The sequence below is a fragment of the Patella vulgata genome, chromosome 3 (assembly GCF_932274485.2).
Source record: "Patella vulgata chromosome 3, xgPatVulg1.2, whole genome shotgun sequence".
NCBI classification, from domain to species: Eukaryota; Metazoa; Mollusca; class Gastropoda; family Patellidae; genus Patella; species Patella vulgata.
The window spans coordinates 55,243,090-55,263,717 of NC_065881.2; the positions used below are offsets into that span (position 1 = coordinate 55,243,090).

The 20,628-nt window shown below is 35.1% G+C and overlaps 1 protein-coding gene across 3 annotated transcripts in view; it reads left to right on the forward strand.

The window, feature by feature from the left end:
- The first annotated feature begins 33 nt into the window (after positions 1–33).
- The window catches only part of LOC126816362 (uncharacterized), a 30,490-nt gene continuing 9,895 nt past the window's right edge, over positions 34–20,628 (forward strand). For 2 of the 3 annotated variants that reach the window (XM_050542804.2, XM_050542807.2), the window contains exons 1-7: positions 34–148; positions 8,387–9,047; positions 9,803–10,268; positions 13,837–14,344; positions 14,965–15,093; positions 19,216–19,273; positions 19,821–20,001. In XM_050542804.2, the coding sequence (XP_050398761.1) occupies positions 8,715–9,047; positions 9,803–10,268; positions 13,837–14,344; positions 14,965–15,093; positions 19,216–19,273; positions 19,821–20,001 (1,675 nt within the window). In that variant the 5' untranslated portion in view covers positions 34–148; positions 8,387–8,714. Of the gene's footprint in view, positions 149–3,062; positions 3,130–8,386; positions 9,048–9,802; positions 10,269–13,836; positions 14,345–14,964; positions 15,094–19,215; positions 19,274–19,820; positions 20,002–20,628 lie in introns of those variants that run through there. The other variant, XM_050542806.1, reaches the window with a different exon arrangement.

A 20,628-nucleotide genomic window follows, 5' to 3' on the forward strand; every position in this document is an offset into this window, starting at 1 on the left:
TTGACCTTGTCAAAACACGTGGGTGGACTTCCGGATGATCTGTCGACTATCCAACTATCAAAATGATGTGGCCTTCAAATGGTTTGGTGTTGGTGATTCAAACAACATGTAGACGATGTCTGGTGTAATGAAATCGGTATTTTATAATGTATGCTTCCGTTTGTCATTTTTCATCTCACATAAGTTAGAAATTGTAAGTAATGAGAAGTTCACAAAATGAAATAAAATCTGATGTCTTTTCTAACAAAAAACTCAAAATTGGTGATTTATTTATTATTTTTTTTGGCTGGAAACCCGAATGTGTCTACCACTAATACTACTATAGATAACAAACCTCATCTCCCCCCCCCCCTCGTGTTTCGAGATAAGAGATGGACTATACGTAGCAAAGCCCAACGCAAATCACATTGGATCTCAGTAATTAAGCAAAGTTGACAATATTTTTCATCAAAACAACGATTGATTATTGTTATTTATAATATTTCTGCCACATCCAACTACAATTAAGCATATCATCCTACCTGAATCGGGTATAAATCATCGTATTTAAAATTGAGGCGTTAAACCGTTACTTGGAACGCCATTTTTTAACGGGAGGTGCTGTACATGTATGTCGGATAAAAACAACACTTAAATGCAAATATTTGAAGTTAGACGATAGTTATGCCAATACATTGGCCTCTGTAAGTTTAATTAGTCATAATAGTATAAAATTATCTCATTTTTTAAGATGTTACATACATTAATAAAGAATTTGAGTTTGCCATTTGGAACTAAAGGCACCCAATCGTAGCTAAAAACAAGCACATCAGTATATCTCAACGTTTTTATCTACGTTCTGGTAGCTACTACTACTACTAGGTCTACTACTACTACTACTACTACTACTACTACTGACCTGACATTAACTGTACATGCAGCTAACAAGGGTACGAGTTAGTTAACCTGTAATGTTTTTTATTTGTTTTGTTTTACGGTATGTGCAGACTGCAGAGCCCTATATGTAATTTTTATGTCTAATAGACTTTTTAACTATCGGTACTGTATCTATATTATCCTATTTCGTTTCATTTTTTATAGTTCAAAATTTCGTTTTACTTTTCTTTACTACACTGGGATTTGGAAGAGTTGTTATATAACGCGTGTTTTGGTTGATGTACGGGATTAACCAATGAAACGGTCTGTTACGGCGAGTTCTTGGCGTACGGTGCACAGAACTGTGGCTAACTAGAAACATCTGATTGGTTAATCAATTGTGTGATGTCATAGGGTCAAAAGCCGTTTGTACAACCCCTAAATGTGAACTTCCACTACAACTGGTCAGATCTTCATGTAGTAGAGGTCATCAAAAGTATAAAAAACGAATGGAAATATAGATTTGTATTTTAATCAGATTGTCTGGAATGTGTTGTATGTTTGGAATCTACATGTAAGAAGGGGATGATTGAATAACTTTCTGGATTATGGCCCCTGATTGTTCAAAAAATTGTTTTTGTTTTTAGCTTGTTCTCTATCCATCTCTTGCAAAATGTTAGACCGGGCGCCTGCTTCAGTTAATCATACTAAGAGAGGGAAATTGTCTGATAGGGCAAAATTGTTTTTGTTTTTAGCTTGTTCTCTATCCATCTCTTGCAAAATGTTAGACCGGGCGCCTGCTTCAGTTAATCATACTAAGAGAGGGAAATTGTCTGATAGGGCATAATTGTTTGTCAATGCCTACTAGTCAAACATCTGGATTGCTGCCAGGAATTAACCTGCCCATTTAAGTGGTGTGGGGGCCTAAAGGGAGCCCATTTTCACTTTTAATCATACTTTGGTAGGGATGGACAATTTTGATAATATTTAATATATAGGTAATACTGAGTCGAAAAACACCATTGACAGCAACTTTTTGTTGACAGTGACCTTGGACAGCAAAGGTCAAGTGCTGTCCAAAATTCATTTATTCATACTAAGTGAGGGATGATTCATTAGACGGTTCCAAACATTCCTACATCACTGCCAGCAATTTCACACTGACAGGAAGTGGCGACAGTGACAGTTAAATACCACAACATGGCATCAGGTATGAGGCATCAGATATAATCATACATTGAGAGGGATGGCTGATTTTTTTACACAATGTTAAATTATGTATATACACTACAAAAATACAAATGACAGCAATTTTACACTGACCGGAAGTGTCGCCAGTGATGATTACGTAATAGGCCCCATCCTCAGATATAATCATACATTGAGAGGGATGGCTGATTTTTTTACACAATGTTAAAATATGTATATACACTACAAAAATACAAATGACAGCAATTTTACACTGACCGGAAGTTTCGCCAGTGATGATTACGTAATAGGCCCCATCCTCAGATATAATCATACATTGAGAGGGATGGCTGATTTTTTTACACAATGTTTAAGTATGTATATACACTACAAAAATACAAATGACAGCAATTTTACACTGACCGGAAGTGTCCTCAGTGATGATTATGTAATAGGCCCCACCCTCAGATATAATCATACATTGAGAGGGATGGCTGATTTTTTTTTCGACTCAGTATTACCTATATATTAAATATTATCAAAATTGTCCATCCCTACCAAAGTATGATTAAAAGTGAAAATGGGCTCCCTTTAGGCCCCCACACCACCTAAATGGGCAGGTTAATTCCCGGCAGCAATTAAGATGTTTGACTAGTAGGCATTGACAAACAATTATGCGCCCACTAATCCGCATTTACAGGTCATTCATGAGTGAATGTTTTAAACATCTTAAATATTTCATGTTGCTTTGTTGTTTGGAAGCTGACTTATGGGAAAATATGTCTTACAAATAGTCATATCCCATAACTCAATTATGTTTGTGTTGCTTTAAAATGACTAGACCTTTTTAAAGTCTTTAATTTACCACAAAATAATGGTGTTATCTATTTAACGCTGATGTGTTGATGTCTTTTGTTTTATGATGGGACTTCATGGTGTATAGAAGTTTAAATTTTAAGAAACAGAGATAGCACCAATGTCAAGATATAAAACAAATTTTGTGATTAAAATCAGCAAACTCCATCTTTCAAAACGAAAATTTTACTGTCTATGTAGCTTATTACATCTCTATCAGTAGAACATCAGGTAAACCTAATCCTCTACTTTATATTAAACTAAATTAAAATTGGTTAGCTCATTTGATGTAATGCATACATAATGTATACATGTACCAATAGTAGTTTTTATACGCCCACATTTTCATGTGGACGTATATTGTCGTCGCCCCTGTCCGTCCGGATGTCCGCCACAATTGTTTGTGGACACTCTCATCTCAGTTCCTTTCGATATTGGCATGTATCGGACCGTAACTTCATGGCCGCCCCTCGAACGCAATCAGTGTAAAAATATGGTATATCAAGGTTGTGGACCCTCTGCAGCTCACAATTTTGATCCGATTTTGATGAAACTTGAAATACATAATAACCCAAAAATCTTGGTTCCTTTCGATATTTGCGCATATCGGATCATAACTTCCTGAATTATGGCCCTTGACTGTACGAAAATTTGCGTTTTTAGCTTGTGGTCCCTCTAGAGGTCACAATTTTTATCCGATTTAAAAAAACGTTTGAATATATCACCGTTACCCCCTAATGATGGTTGAGTTCGAATTTTGTGAAAATCAGACCAAAATTGCCGTACAAAATGGCCGCCCCTTGTACTCTAATAGTGTAAAAATATGGTATATCAAGGTTGTGAACTCTCCAGATGTCACAATTTTCACCCGATTTGGTTTCTTTCGATTTTCACACATATCGGATCGTAACTTCCTGAATTATGGCCCCTGATTGTACGAAAAATCACGTTTTTAGCTTGTGGTCACAATTTTTATCTGATTTAAAAAAATGTGTGAATAATCGCGGTTACCCGAACTTAACTTCCTGCATTATGGCCCCTGATTGTTTGAAAAATGGCATTTTTAGCTTGCAGATTCTCTAGAGGTCACAATTTTTTTTTCCGATTTTAAAAACCGTTTAAATATTTCACCATTCCACCATAATGAAGGTTGAATTCGAATTTTGGGAAAATCGAAATGAAATTGCGCAACAAAATGACCACTCTTTGTACGCAAATTGTGTAAAACTATGCAATACAAAGGTTGTCGACCCTCTAGAGGTCACAATTTTTATCCGATTCTGATGAAACTTCAAACATATCTTTATATCCCAAACCCTTTTGATATTTGCGCATTTCAGACCATAACTTTCTGGATTATTGCCCCTGATTGTACAAAAAATCCTGTTTGTTTTTAGCTTGTTCTCTATCCATCTCTTGCAAAATGTGGGCGTATCCTGCCTGGCAGCTGCTGGTTGATCATTGTAGAAATCATGAAATTTGTATATCCTTTAAATGAATTGAATTACTAACAAACAGATATAAACATTTTATATCAGTGTCACCTTATATGTTGTTGTAATGTTTTAACAGCTGTTGTTTGCAAACTTCCATTACAACTATATAAAAATATTTTTAAATTTAGGTTGTCCTATTATATTGGTTGTATTTCTATTTTATGTATATTCAGACTATACTTATTTTAGAAATATTCCTGATTTATTAAGAACTTCACTGAAATGTATTGATCTGAGAAAAAAACTAGATGACGAAATAATGAAAATATGAACACAACATTCATACAATTACACAATCCACATAATAAACTTGTTTTACAAAAACAGTGAAAGCAATCGATGGAACAGCTGGTGCGTGTATGCTTGGTTGCGTAAGGTATTGGACGAGAAAATTCCACAGGATTATTAAGCAAGGTTTTCTCTTGTCAGTGGGGTAGGATAGCGGGCCTGATTAGGAACAGTGTCCAGTTTTCTTGTGTGCACGTTGGCAAGCACATAAAAGAACCCTTGACAAATGCTTGGTTGCGTAAGGTATTGGACGAGAAAATTCCACAGGATTATTAAGCAAGGTTTTCTCTTGTCAGTGGGGTAGGATAGCGGGCCTGATTAGGAACAGTGTCCAGTTTTCTTGTGTGCACGTTGGCAAGCACATAAAAGAACCCTTGACAAATGCTTGGTTGCGTAAGGTATGGGACGAGAAAATTCCACAGGATTATTAAGCATGGTTTTCTCTTGTCAGTGGGGTAGGATAGCGGGCCTGATTAGGAACAGTGTCCAGTTTTCTTGTGTGCACGTTGGCAAGCACATAAAAGAACCCTTGACAAATGGAATTCAATGTCCAGGCAGATTTTCCCCTTGGGGGCCCCCAATATTAAAGGGGTCCCCAAATTAGTTCTAAAAACAATTTTGTACCATAAATAAATAGGCCTATAAATTTATTATTTTGTCTATGTTTGTGCCAAATAAACCTACCTATCTACCATACTGACATACAAATTGCATTTGGGTAAGTGTGAAGGGACACTTTTTAGCCAGGGGTCCCATGCATACTAATTTCGGTCTTGCTGCATGCCGTATATTTAGCTGTAGGATGGTTGTTAAAACCTATTTCATTTTATTAGATGCTTCATGGCTTTAGTAGCCAATCTTTTCTTCTCCATTTGAACTGAACATAATGTGTACTTAAATAAAACAAAAATTAGGCAATATTTTTTTAGGTATATTTATATGCTTTTAGCACATGATAAAGTTAAGGATATCTAGTTAAAATTTAATATTAAAACAATCCCAAATCTTACTTTATATATTTATAATATGATTTCCTTCTAAAAAGTTAAACAATGTTATTGACATGTACATATATCATTCTTCTATTTGTAGTATTATTGTATAGGCTTCTATATTTGGTAAGAAATTAAACTAGTTTCAGGTGCATACATGTACACTATCAGTCTGGGATTATATATGATTTATTCTACCTTAATGTAAACTAAATTATATATCTATAAATATATTGGCTATTACTATGATAGGGTTTTGTTATTTGTGATAAAACTACAAAGTACTGTAAAATGTATTGCCTTCACCATGATATTTCTGTAATTTAGCCAACATACATAATGGCAGTGTGTTTTACGATTTTTACACTCCCAGATTGAAATGTTGTCGTATATTGTCCATCCAACTAGGGTTAACATCCAATTAATTTGAAATTTAATTGTTATTCTTCATAAGATTAAAAAGCATATTAATTTTTAGTGATTTCTTATAACTTGAACAGCTTTAGTTATCATCTGGTTATTGGTGCATGTTTTTTTTATTATGTAGCTCTAGGAAGAACTAGATGCCTATCAAATTTAAATTATTCCTTATAATTACTTAGTGGTTTATTGTGCTTTAGGTTTTCATGTCTTGTAATACTCCCTTTACTTTAAGTACAAAAGAAAATACAGTTGACAACCTTTAGGGACAACTTAGCTGCTGTGGGCATATGTTTTAGTAGATAAATATTATTTTTATATTAATGCAAATTTCATTTTAAGTGTTAGCAGTGGAATTGTTTGATCATAGTGTGACAAGTGATTTTGTCACTACAGTAACATATTTAGATTAAGGCATCTGTGTCAGTATTTGTAGTATTAGTTTAATGTTCGTCTATTATTGATACAACCTATTTAAACTAGGGTGAAGCTAAACTGCAAAAGCGATGTTAGAGTTGTGTGGCATTATTAAATTACTAGTGGTTGATGAATCTATTTTCACCTTTGACCAGATTACATGTAATCTATATGGATGAGTTCCATGCTGTAGCTAAATGTTATCTGATTCTGTATGTACTATTTTCATTTATGAGCCTTGAATCAGATTCTTGGTTAATTTCTAAGTAACCGGTAATATCCAGAACTTCTCGGGCTGTTGTAAATAATATACATTTACATTTTTATATACCTTACATTTTGGTGTTGTCACCCTTGTCAAGTGTCAAACAGTTCACCTTCATGGAATAACTTTTGCTGACAGCTCTTAATGCCTATGTAATATCACAGATATTTTGTCAACTTTGCAAGGATTGATCATTGACCTTAAGGAAGAACACTATTGAAATTTAAACAAAAGTATATTACATGTTTAGTTTATTAGCTGCAGGATCGATAGTGTGATTTAAATCAACACAGTACATCTACTATTAAAATATCTAGACAGTTTAAAGGCTTGTATTATGAAAATAGATGTGCTCTATATATTTAATATTTTGATGTTTGTTGGTTGGTAAGAGTCAGTCAAACACTTGTTATTGGTTTTTATTGACCCACATCTTCATGTGAACGTATATTGTCTTCACCCCAGGATGTTGTTCACATTTTGTTTGTGGACACTCTACAGGTCACAATTTTTATCTGATTTTGACACAACTCAAAATATAGGTTTATCCCAAAAAATCTCAGTTCCTTTTGGCATCCTTGCATATCGGACCATAACTTCATGGATTATGGCCCCTGATTGAACGCAAAACGCAAGTTTGAATTTCGTGAAAATTGGACAGAAACTGTCCTACAAAATGGCCGCTCCCTGTATATAAATAGTGTAAAAGTATGTAATACCAAGGGTGTAGACCCTCTAGAGGCCCAAATTTTTATCTGATTATTGGACTGTAACTTGATTATGGCCCCTGATTGTATGGAAAATCACGTTTTTAGCTTATGAATCCTCTGGCGCTCACAATTTGTATTTAATTTTAAAAAGCAGTCATACCTGTACATGTATATATCACCGTTACACTGTTGTGAAAATCAGACCAAAACATCCTGTCACAATATCCTCTAATCTTTATGCAAATAGTGTTAAAGCATATAATACCAAGGTTGTGGAATCTCTAGTGGTCACGATTTTGATGAAACTTAAAATGTATGTTTATATCTCAAAGATCTTGGTTCCTTTTGATATAGATGCATGTCGGACTGTAACAACCAGGATTATGGCCCCTTATTGTATGCAAATCGCTTTTTTAGCGTGTTCTCTGTCCATCTCTTGCAAAATGTGGGTGTATCTTGCATGGCAACCACTTGTTAGGAGTTATTTGGAAAACTAGTGCAAAATATTTTACTATATAAGAGAGCTTAGTGCTTTTATTTTCTATAATTACTTGTCGGTGAGTCTTAAGTTTATTTGGAAGCTATTATTAAAAACTAAATATTGGTTCTTTTTGAAAACAACAATATCTCTTTATTACATTTGGTGCTTGAATGTTTGGTGCTGCTAGAAGTTTTTTGAAAAGCTGGTTTTAGTAGCTGTTATCATTATCTGTCAGGTTGTATGAAACAGGTGAACCATCTACTGAAAACCCATTACACTATTACTGTCTTGTGCTTTATTTCTATATAGATATTAAAACATAATTTTTATTATTTTGTGTTAGCTTTGTTTGTTTTATTGTGAAACTGGAATTAGTATATTTTGTTGATAATATAATACCATTTTATTTTTCTTTACAGGCACCTGACAGACAAAAGACAATATAATTTCTGTAATAATGACTAATCTCATCCAAGCAGCTTTTCAAAAGAAAAAGACAACCCATTGTTATTAGTTCCTGGCATACAGCTTCATATGACTGAGAATAATGGATTTGTGGAACAATTCATGACATTAGATCCTTTATTTCTTTAATATGGAAATGTGAATTAGCAGGAGAAAAGGGAAGAGAATTTATAACTTTATGGCTGTATATATTTTTGTTATGTACAGACCTAGTTTTGATTATAATAGCATGTCTTTTGGAGTTGTTCCTGTGGCTTAAAGAAGCATCCGATTAAGTTGACCATGTCACAATCCGTTTTTCACGTCAGTAATACAGAATCTTCTTTAAACAGTGATGTACAGGGCTGTTATGAAGCCATGTCAGCATTCAGCTTGTTTAGTCATCAGTTTGATGGGGCTGGTTCTCATCTTATGCAGTCTATTGCTCAAGCTATGCAAGGCACACCATACCAACATGTAGCAGACGACTGTGTCAAGAATTTCAATGAAATTTTTATGGCACGACAAACATTGAAGGGATTTGAACAATATAAAACTATGGAGACTGCTTTATTTACATTGAAAAGTCATTTAGATGCTGGGAATCGTAAAGACCTTTCTAAAATCTATGCTCAGGTTAGTAATAACAATTGTATTTGAAAATAAAATCAGTAATTCATTTAGAGATCCAATTTTATTCATTAAAGTGCAGAAGAATAGGACATTAAACCTGATTTCATTTCATTTATTCATTTAAGTGCTGAACAGTAGGACGTTAATTTTCATTTATTTATTAAAGCGATATAAAAGTATAAAATTGAGTTTTACTCTTTATAGATATGTTAATGTTACTACCATTACACTGTTGAAATGGGCAGTAAAAATAGCTATGAAATGAACCTGACAAATTAACATTGGGAAATTTAAGAATTTTCAAAAAGATGGTGATCTGTTATTTTCATTGCCCCTTGTTTCAGCAAATTTGACTTTAAAATCATACATTTTTCTTGGCAATTTCTGAACAAGTTTAGTCTATTTAAAAATTAAAATACTTTAGAAATTACTAAGAAAAAAAAATCTAAATGAGCAAAGAATTTAACAATACATGTATTTTGACACTTCAAACAGGGACAGACCTACAAATTGCAATATTCCTCTAGCGGTGGTCAACTTAACGTAAACCTGTATGAGTATTATTAAAATTTGCTCTTTGTAACTAACATACTGGTACTTCAATGTTTTTCACAAATAATTTCTCTAATATCTAAAGATTAGACAGCAGCTCTTTAACCTTTTTTTTCTCAATTGAGCAGCATTCATTTTAACTTTCCTGTTAAACTACGTTCTTTTTATTTTGCTGTTTGATAATGAATTTCCATTCTATTTTCCAGACATTTTTTCACATTCTTCTCCAGTTTGTTCAAATGCAGAACAATTACTATAATTTTTGCCATGAAAAGATTGTTGCACTTGTATCCAGACTCAATCCTAAGAAAGATGGTGACATGTGCAAGCAAAAATCTCTGGATAGTGTTGATAGTCCTTCAAAAGAAAAGTCAGTTTTAATAGACAGTCACAACCCCAAAACACCCAAATCCCAATCACCAAAGCATCAACCGCCTGGAAATTTGAAGTCATCATTTTTCTCTTTCTTTGAGAAGAAGTCTGTAGCAAGAGATAAACAAAGTGCCTTCTATGTTGATGTTCAAGAAGAGAAAGTTGATTATAATGGTGGTGGAGGTGTAGCAGAGGGTAATTTAACTAATCCTCCTCCACCTATAATAACATGTGATGATACTTCTGCTCAAGCTCATAATACAAGTTTTCTCTCATCTTCCAGTCCTAATACTACAAATAGTAAGTAAACTAATAAATTACATTATAATATTGTATTTATAGATTGTCTGAACTTTAATATCGATGAGTTGCTCAGTACATTTTTATCAGCCCATATGCTAATGTGGCCATACATGCGAACATCCTTGGTATCAGTCTGTCCGAGTTATAATAGCTGTGATGTTCAGAGTTTTTTTTGAGAATTACTGTGTTTCTTCAGCTTCGAGATCCAGAGTTGCATATAAATCATTCAGTAGAGTTACATGTATTTCCCCTGTCATTGAAAACATGTATTTGAGAATTTTTCCAAGCATGATGAAATTGTTTCAGTAGTCATAATTATTAACCCTATTGAAATTAATAATTAATTATCAGCAGAATTGTTACTCTAGACATGTAATAGCTCCACAGTTAAAGATGAATTATGTAAGAGCTAAATCTGCCTATTGCAGGTCTTTATTTTAGCTACAAATGTTATATAAATTATTATATAGACATTTATTCACATAACAAGCCTATAATCAAATCTCTAGAACATCGGATGGCAGAGATTTAAATGGATTAAAACACTAATACAATTTAATGATTTATTTAAAAATGACAAATCAAGGCTAAGTATTGAATAACATGTGCTGTTGTTACGATAATAAACAATCTATGCCACATATTGTCAAAACTTCAAACAGTCAAAACTTCACTCACAATAAAGTAATTAGAATGAAATTTTCAATATATTCATTTTGCATTATCGATCTTTGAACTATTTTAGCGAGAATGTCCAGCTCTTTATCTAAAGGAGCCACGTGTTCGATCCCTGTGTTGACCGAGAAATTTCATCCGGCATGGTTCCCCTTGTCAGTGATGCAGGATGGAGGGCCTGGCAAGGGACAAGGTATAGTTGTTCGGATGTGCCCCCCCAAAAAATGAGGTCCGGTGTACACATTGGCATGCACGTAAGAGAACCCTTGGCAGTTGGAATTCGATATAAAAGTAGGCTGTAATGTTGCTGTCCGGACTAAATTTCCCCCATAGCACACTGTATGGCAAATGCCTTCTTCATTAGCCCAGTCGGAGTGGAACAGTAGGATGTTCTGACATTCTTTCCCAAACTGGCTGGAATTTTTCACTGTTCATAAAGATGAATCCAATCAGTATTCAGCATCTTGCATTTGAAACGGGCAAAAGAAAAAGAATTGCCACAAGGAAAAGGCTGTTGTTCCAAAAATCGGCAGATTTTTTTTTATCTCAATTGACGTGTATGCTGATTGACGGGGTGAACACTGTTGTAGAGTTATTACATTTGACATCAAATCAGGGTTTCTGTTTCAAAATTTTGGACGTCAGGATGGTTTTAGTTGAAGTTAACAAAGGCCAGAATTAGGTCACCAAAGTCGTTATCAGCTTTAGGCAATAGGGTCAATAAGCTTCCAACTCCAAGCATATTGTATTGTGATTCATTGTGAAAAATATTTATAATTACCACCCAAAAAAAACTAAAGTAAAAAAAGGTACACATGCTCGACATCTTTGACTAGTTTGTATATGTCTTTATCCAACATCAAGGGGATTAAAATGTCTGACAAAGGACTCAAAGGAGAAACCACAAAATGTTTTCAGGATTAAAAAAAAAGAAAGTCACATAGATTAATTAATCGATCAAGGTAATATACATGTAGGTGTTTACTGAAAAGCAACAGAATGTTTCAGTTCTTTTTACATTAAGTTACAAACTTCAGTCATTGATTTTTTTATTTTAGAGGAGACCTGAAAAAAAGCTCCCCTGAATGAAAAAACTGAAAAAATCGCTCTCTTAAAAAAACTCTCCCAGATTGATTTAGAAAATTAAGCAGAGTAATTATTTGTATGTATGGGAAATGGTTCTGAAGAATGAAGATCAATAACTGTGTGTAAGGGGTCATTCCTGGTTACATGTACATAAATGATAATGAACATTGTCTGCTAAATAATAGTCGTAGTCATATGGTCAAGTCAAACTTTTGCTATCATCTAAAACTACTTAGGGTATTCCAATAGACTTACTTGTTGACATTTCTAAATATATATAGCGTGTATACATTCTATTTAAAAACATAACCCCTATTCAAAATATACTTAGCAGCAAAAGAAGCGTAAGGTTGGTATGTTACTCTGAATAGACTCATTGCATAAAACTTGCCAAATGTTTTTATTGTATATTTGTGACCACATCTCCAACTTTACCTGAGCAATAAGGCTCCTTCCCAAACACAGAATTGAACCCAGGAAATGTTCTCATAAACGCGTCAGATGGTAATGTGTTCTCCATGATTTTTATGTAACTTATGCTGCACATGCTGTTCACTGGGACCAGCCCTATAAAATGCACCCCCATACCTGGTTGAATCATTCACACTATGTCAGCCACATGCCACGACTCATGACAGCTCAGAGGAACCAGGCGCTTGGAAGACTTGACACTGGCCACACTGCCCAAGCCGTCGCCAATCACTTCCAGGTCATTGTTCGGACCATGTATAGTCTTCAGCAACGCTTTCGGGCCACCAACACCACGGATGATCGCCCCCAAACTTGTAGACCAAGGGTTACCACAAGGCGACAAGACCGCTATGTTGTGCCACAGCACGTGCAGAATCCCTTTCCACAGGCATCTTGAGACAGCACGTCAGACAGTGGGAACACAAGGAAGATCCATCAGTACCGATACAGTGCGTCGACATCTCACCAGAGAGAACATCCATTGCTGTAGACCTTACCGTGGACCGATCCTCGCCATCGACTTGAACGTCTATAGTTTGCCCAACAACACCAGAACTGGCGACACAGGCAATGGAGATCTGTTCTGTTCACAGATGCGAGTCGGTATTGCGTATCAACTGCAGATTGCAGGACCGGAATATGGCGTCGACGTGGCTAGCGTTATTCTGACCAATGTGTCATGGAACGAGACTCATGGGGAGGTCCAGGCATAATAGTTTGGGGTGGAATTGGCTTGAAGCAGAGAGTGGGTCCTGTGGTGTTTCAAAATCTTGGTCAATGTGTCAACTTACATACTGTTCACAAAAAATTGCTTTGATCCATTTAGTAAGTCGTTTTCTAGAATGATTTGATTAAAGTCCCTCTCTGATTTTGAAATCCTACTGACGTTTTTTTGCTGTTTAGTATATAATCTTAAACGCTCGAAAATTCCATCAAAATATAATCCATTTCTTTCAGAATTATTCTCGCGAGAGTTCTACTTTACATTTCAGTTAAATTAACCAATGATGATACATGTAGAAGTTATCTACTTTTAGCAACATATTCATCAGAATATACACTAATCAAATCCACCAAATAAGTGTTCACAATGACAGCATGGCCGCGGTCGAAATGTGAATCTTTCACACTCTTTTGGATAGCATGTATGGATTGTTAGTCCTTAGTGCATATATATGTTTTAAGGCGAGGGAGAAAAACCTCCCCTTGGTCGACATTCTAATCTAATCTCGACACATTTGACAAGATTTTTAACATTGTTAATTCTGCATGTTAAATCTGTTAATTAACATAAAATAGCTTAGAGGAATAATTTTTGTTGTATATTTTTCAGGTTCTGTGCCAATCGACCTTGCCTCTGAAGAAGAAATTGACAGTGTTATAAATTTATTATCTGGAGTAGGTGTCCAGTCTTCCAATAATACCATGCAGGCTATTCCTGAAAATCAGATTCAATTAACAGTTCCGCAATTATACAGAATGCCAAGTCCAGCGTCAGATTCACATATTGAACTAAAGCCTCCCCATTTCCAAATGCATCGGCGGAGCGAGGGGAGTCTTGATCTTCCGTCAATGCAAAAAAATATCTGGAACCCCCCACTTCATAGGAGCAGTTTACCTGGTGTTAATTGTGGTATTCCACGTCCGTTTATAGATAATAATAATATAAACATGGGCAGTAACTTCAGCAGACGATATTCTCACGACCTTCATGTGCCCTTGAGATCAAGTTCACCATATGTGCCCGCCACTAATCAACTATGGCCTGGGCCTGGTTCTCAGTGGTTAACACCTACCATGAATAATACTTGGTTATATAATAATGCTAGTAATACTCATGGGTGAGTTATTTGATATTACATCTATACTAAATTAATGCAACCTAGAGATTATCGAAAGATGATTTAGTAAATAAAGCCACTCATGCTTTTGCAATAATTAAACATCCACATTTTATTTCATAATTTGGATTGTCGTTAACCATGTGCATTTGTCTACCCATCTCTTCAGAAGTATTGTAAATGGAGTTCTAGGGATTTTTTTTTCTTTTCAAAATTGTTGGTCTAGTCATAAGTATATCATATCAATTAGATGTGGAGTTATTACCCCTGTCTCCTAGACCTTTTAAACTGTACAGGCCAGAATATTTGATATATTTTGGGTGAAATTTTTGCTGGGAATGTTTATCTGGTTATAAAGAGGGACATATCATATAATATCTGTATTAGTACGATTACCAAAACCTTGTAATTCCTAATTTCTCAAGAGTTTTTGAGAATTTATTTTCAAACTAGTTGTTGGGCTAGTAGAGTAAAGACAAAATTATTTGGCATTGTAGTAACTCCTTATACCAGGTTTTCTATTAAATTCAAGATATGTTTACAACCACCTAAGTCTGTTATTGTTTTTTGCTTAAGTCCAGCTGCCAGTGTGTATCCTATTCTTGATTTATATTTTATAGATCTGATACTATGAACAGTAGCTGGTCTGGTGTTCAAGATTCAAGTGATATAAGTGATGATGATTCATGTGGTGAACAGTTTTTTGCTGTAGGACAAGATCTAGTTCAAGCATTAGATTCTAAGTACCGGTAAGATGTTTTTCCTGCTTATTGTGTTGGTGTTTTAAAGCGGAAATTGCAAATTTTCTAAGAAAGTCAAAACGTAATTATTTCTATGTCTTTTGCTCAATAGGTTATCAACTCACAATTATACGATCATAGGTGTCATTCTCACACTTACAACTCATTTACACAGGAAATAATAACACAATTACCTCCCAATTACCTCCCTTGTTTTCTATTCTCCACCATGGAGTAGCTTTTTTCAACGTTTGAAAATGAAGAGGAAAATGATATTTTTGCCAATTTCTCAGCTGGCAATAGTGAATTATAGGATTAATAGGATTATTCTTTAACAAGGTAGGACTGTTTATGGATACCATCTATTTTCAGGCTTTATTTTAATAAATTTTAAAAATATAACTTAAAAATTTGCTATTTCCACTTTAAGATGAATGCCTTGACCGTTTAAAATATCGTAACTCTGTACAGACATCAGCCTATTATTATAGTAGTTGTGCCTCTTCTTACTACTAGTTAATAATTTATAAATTTTGTGTTTCCACTGAAATAAATTTGACTTAAGTTTTGGTTTTCAATTATTATCCCTGTTCCTTCCAAAACATGCCCAAGGGATCAGGATGTTGATCACTGAGTCTGTTGATAAATTTTGGATGCTCCACAGGAGTAATCCTGTTGAAATTTATTATCATGTAATGATTTTTCACCGAATTACTGCCCCTATCACCAAATACTAGTAAACCATGTACAGACCAAGAGTTGTTTAGATTTTTTTTATCAAACTTGCTGGGATTGCCTGTCTAATCATAAGGAGGGAGTGTATCAAAATTCCAACCACCTAATCCACTTTAAGCAGAGTTAGTATCAAACTTGTTTAGCTTGTCCATAGGGATTTCGGTCTAAAATGCATGCATCTACTGCATAAGGAAGTATCTCAACCAACCATGACATCTGAAATTAAGCATTACTCGATTGCAATTCCGTCAGTCCAGACTGACAATCAAGTATCCCCCTAAAGAAGAAGCTGATCAATATTCAGAGTTCCCCATCAATATTATATGCTGTTTTGACTCTCAAAACCACCTTTAAGAATGCTACTGTTGGTTGTATATTGTATATACACTCTTTACATTTTTATACGCCCACATTTTTATGCGGACATATATTGTCGTCGCCCCTGTCCGTCCACAATTTGTTTGTGGACAAGTCCGATTTTGACGAAACTTGAAATATAAGTTTATCTCCCAAAGACCTTGGTTCCTTTCGATATTGGCATGTATCGGATCGTAACTTCATGGATTATGGCTGCTGATTGTACGAAAAATCAAGTTTTTAGCTTGTGGACCCTATAGAGGTCATAATTTTTATCCGATTTAAAAAACCGTATTATTATATCACCGTTACACCCCAAGGATGACTGAGTTCGAATTTCGTGAAAATCGGACCAAAACTGACAGACAAAATGGCCGCCCTTCGTTCTCAAATAGTGTAAAAATATGGTATATCAAGGTTGTGGACCCTATAGAGGTCACAATTTTTATCCGATTTTGTTGAAACTTGAAATGTAAGTTTATAACACAAAGATCTCAGTTCCTTTCGATATTCACGCATATTGGACCGTAACTTCCTGAATTATGGCCCCTGATTGTACTAAAAATCGCGTTTTAAGCTTGTGGACCCTATAGAGGTCATAATTTTGATCTGATTTAAAAGAACGTATTTTTATATCACCGTTACACCCTAAGGACGACTAAGTTCGAATTTCGTGAAAATCGGCCAAAACTGACAGACAAAATGGCCACCCCTCGTTCTCAAATAGCTTAAAAATATGGTATATCAAGGTTGTGGACCCTATAGAGGTCACAATTTTTATCTGATTTTGTTGAAACTTGAAATGTATATTTATAACCCAAAGATTTCGATTCCTTTCGATATTTGGGCATATCGAATTGTAATTTCCTGAATTATGGCCCTTGATTGTAGGAAAAATCACTTTTTTTTAGCTTGTTCTTTATCCATCTCTCGAAAATGTGGGCGTATTCTGCCTGGCAGCCGCTGGTTAACTGATTTTGTTGAAACTTGAAATGTAAGTTTATAACCCAAAGATCTCGGTTCCTTTCGATATTCGCGCATATCGGACCGTAATTTCCTGAATTATGGCTCCTGATTGTACGAAAAATCACGTTTTTAGCTTGTGGACCCTATAAAGGTCACAATTTTTATCCGATTTAAAAAAACGTATTATTATATCACCGTTACACCCTAAGGACGGCTGATTTCGAATTTCGTGAAAATCGGCCCAAAATTGACAGACAAAATGGCCGCTGTTCGTTCTCAAATAGAGGTTCTTTTCGATATTCGCGCATATTGAATTGTAATTTCCTGAATTATGGCCCTTGATTGTAGGAAAAATCACTTTCTTCTTAGCTTGTTCTCTTTTCATCTCTCGAAAATGTGGGCGTATCCTGCCTGGCAGCCGCTGGTTATCTGATTTTGTTGAAACTTGAAATGTAAGTTTATAACCCAAAGATTTCGGTTCCTTTCGATATTCGCGCATATCGGACCGCAACTTTCTGAATTATGGCCCCTGATTGTACGAAAAATCGCATTTTTAGCTTGTGGACCCTATAGAGGTCATAATTTTTATCTGATTTAAAAAACTGTATTATTATATCACTGTTACACCCTATGGACGACTGAATTCGAATTTCATGAAAATAAACCCAAAATTGACAGACAAATGGCCGCGGTTCGTTCTCAAATAGCGTAAAAATATGGTATATCAAGGTTGTGGACCCTATAGAGGTCACAATTTTTATCCGATTTTGTTGAAACTTGAAATATAAGTTTATAACACAAAGATCTCATTTCCTTTCGATATTCGCGCATATTGAATTGTAATTTCCTGAATTATGGCCCTTGATAGTAGGAAAAATCACTTTCTTGTTAGCTTGTTCTCTATCCATCTCTCGAAAATGTGGGCGTATCCTGCCTGGCAGCCGCTGGTTACAATTTTTTAAACAAAGATTTGATATTAAACGAATGTGAAAGAAATTAATGCTAGATACACAAGTCAATTTCTTTGACTTTGATTCTATCTGATAGAGAGTGATGTAACTTGTGTATCGTTGATAATCAGTTTGATTGCACTGTGCAATCAATTAATATGTGTCATGTGTTTATTTCGGGATTTCGACGGAGGGACATCAGCCTCACTGTTGGCTTGTTATCTGATTTTAAAAAAAAAACTTTTTAATATATCATGGTTGAGTTTGAATTTCGTGAAAATCGGACAGAAACTACTGAACAAAATGACCATTCCCTGTACGGTACTCAAATAGTGTTAAAGTATAACATCAAGTTTTGGACCATCTAGAGGTCACAATTTTTATCCAATTTTGATGAAACTTAAAACATGTGTTTATATCCCAAAGATCTTGGTTCCTTTCGATGTTCGTGCATAACGGGCAGTAACTTCCTGGATTAAGGCCCCTGATTGTAGGAAAAATCACAATTTATAGGCTGTTGACCCTCTAGACGTCACAATTTTTATCCAATTTTAAAAATCGTTTATAGTCATTGTTACACCTTAATGATGATTGAGTTTCGAATTTCGTAAAAATCGAACCGTAACTGCCTGTCCAAATGGCTGCAAATTGTGTAAAAGTATGTAATACCAAGGTTGTGAACATGTTAGAGGTTACAATTATTGTCTGATTTATATTTCAAAGATCTCAGGTCCTTTGGATATTTGCACATATCAGACCATAACTTCCTGGATTATGGCCCCTGATGAAACAGCCTGACAAAATGGCCGCTCCTTGTACGCAAATTGTGTACAAGTATGTAATACAAAGGTTGTGGACCCTCTAGAAATAACAATTTTTGTCCGATTTTGATGAAACTTAAAATATATCTTTATATCCCAAAGATTTCAGTCCCTTTCGATATTCATGAATTTCAGACTATAACTTCTTGGATTATGGCACCTGATTGTATGAAAAATCAAGTTTTTTTTTAGCTTACTCTCTATCCATCTCTTGCAAAATGTGGACGTAGCATTTTTCTGCTTGCCCTGGAAATGTCTTCTGTGAATAATATGTTACATTTTTTTCTTTGTTACATTTCTAGAGACCATAGTAGTGATGAGGAAAAGGACAAAGGAGATAATTCTGCTATAAATAATAAGGTAAGTCATAAAGGAATCAACACGATCAGTTGTAGGTTCTGGCAAGTAATTCTCTTAATCCCATGAATAGTGACAAATTAGTAAATTGGAAAATGTTGGGCAACAGCCAATGACAGCTCTGCTAATTTATTCTTTTTTGAACATGAACAGACTTCACCATCACAATTCTCTCAATTATCATTTGCTTTCAGAATTGTAAAAAATGTAATTAGTAATTAGTAAAAAGATAAATCTGCAAGTGTTTATTTTGGTATTAAGGTGTGGGGGGGGGGGGCATCAGCCTCACTGTTGGTTTTTTGACTCCTTTTAATTTTAAGATGGCCATTCAGGGCAGCAGTCAGATACTGGCTGCATAATCACAACTGGGTAGACTGCAACACTGCAGAGCGGATAAAGTGTAACTTACACAAGAATTTTTCATCCAATTCAAGATGGGATGAAACTGTCTCTAAATGCTTTATTTTATTGATTACAATATTTTATGTTGTTGGCTACTAATCTGTACATTTCAACTAAATGCTGATAAAGTGAATTTCTTTGATAACAGAAGAAAATGAGTAATACATGGCCACTTCCACAAACATGGGAAAATGTTGCGACCAGAATGATCGAACCTGGGGGTGAATTTGTCCAGTTACCCAATGAAGATCAGATGACACATCGTCCTGTACAGATGCAGTGGAGTGATCCTATGTCAACACATAGCATGTGGCCCTCAAACCCTCCAGGTACCACTTTTATTATACACTTGCTCTGAAATGTGGTTGTATATTGTTGTCACACCTGTCTGTCCATCAGTGTTTAAGAAGTGAGACGAAAAAGCAACGAAATTCAGATACATACTGCCAGACATATTGCCCTTGAAATTGCTTTGAAAAATCTATCTTGTGGGGGACTAAAATTCAGTGTTTAATGTCATGCTATGAAGAGATTATGGCCCTTTATCACTTTGACAAATCCTGTGGACACTCTAAAGGCTGAAGTAAATAACCGATAGCCTTTTAATTTATATACCATGTTTATGTTCATGAGTCAAAGATGCCTTTTGATTTTAAATTCATCATCATAGTACTCTTAATCAGTAAGGGGAGGGGGGTGAATGGTTAATGTGTGTGCGTTGGATCAGAAGGTCCGTCATTGAGTCCTGACAAGGAGTATGGTCGTCTGTCCAACCTCGTGGGTTTTTTCCGGGTCCTCCCACTTTTAAAGACCCCTTCACACAAGTGAATTATTGAAATAAAATTGAACCATGTGTTAGTCCCGAAATGACCTAATCAGTAAATGCTTCCATACCAAAATAAAAAATATACAACAATCTTTGGGGTCTGCTCAGATGACTTAGCTACTGTGGGCGT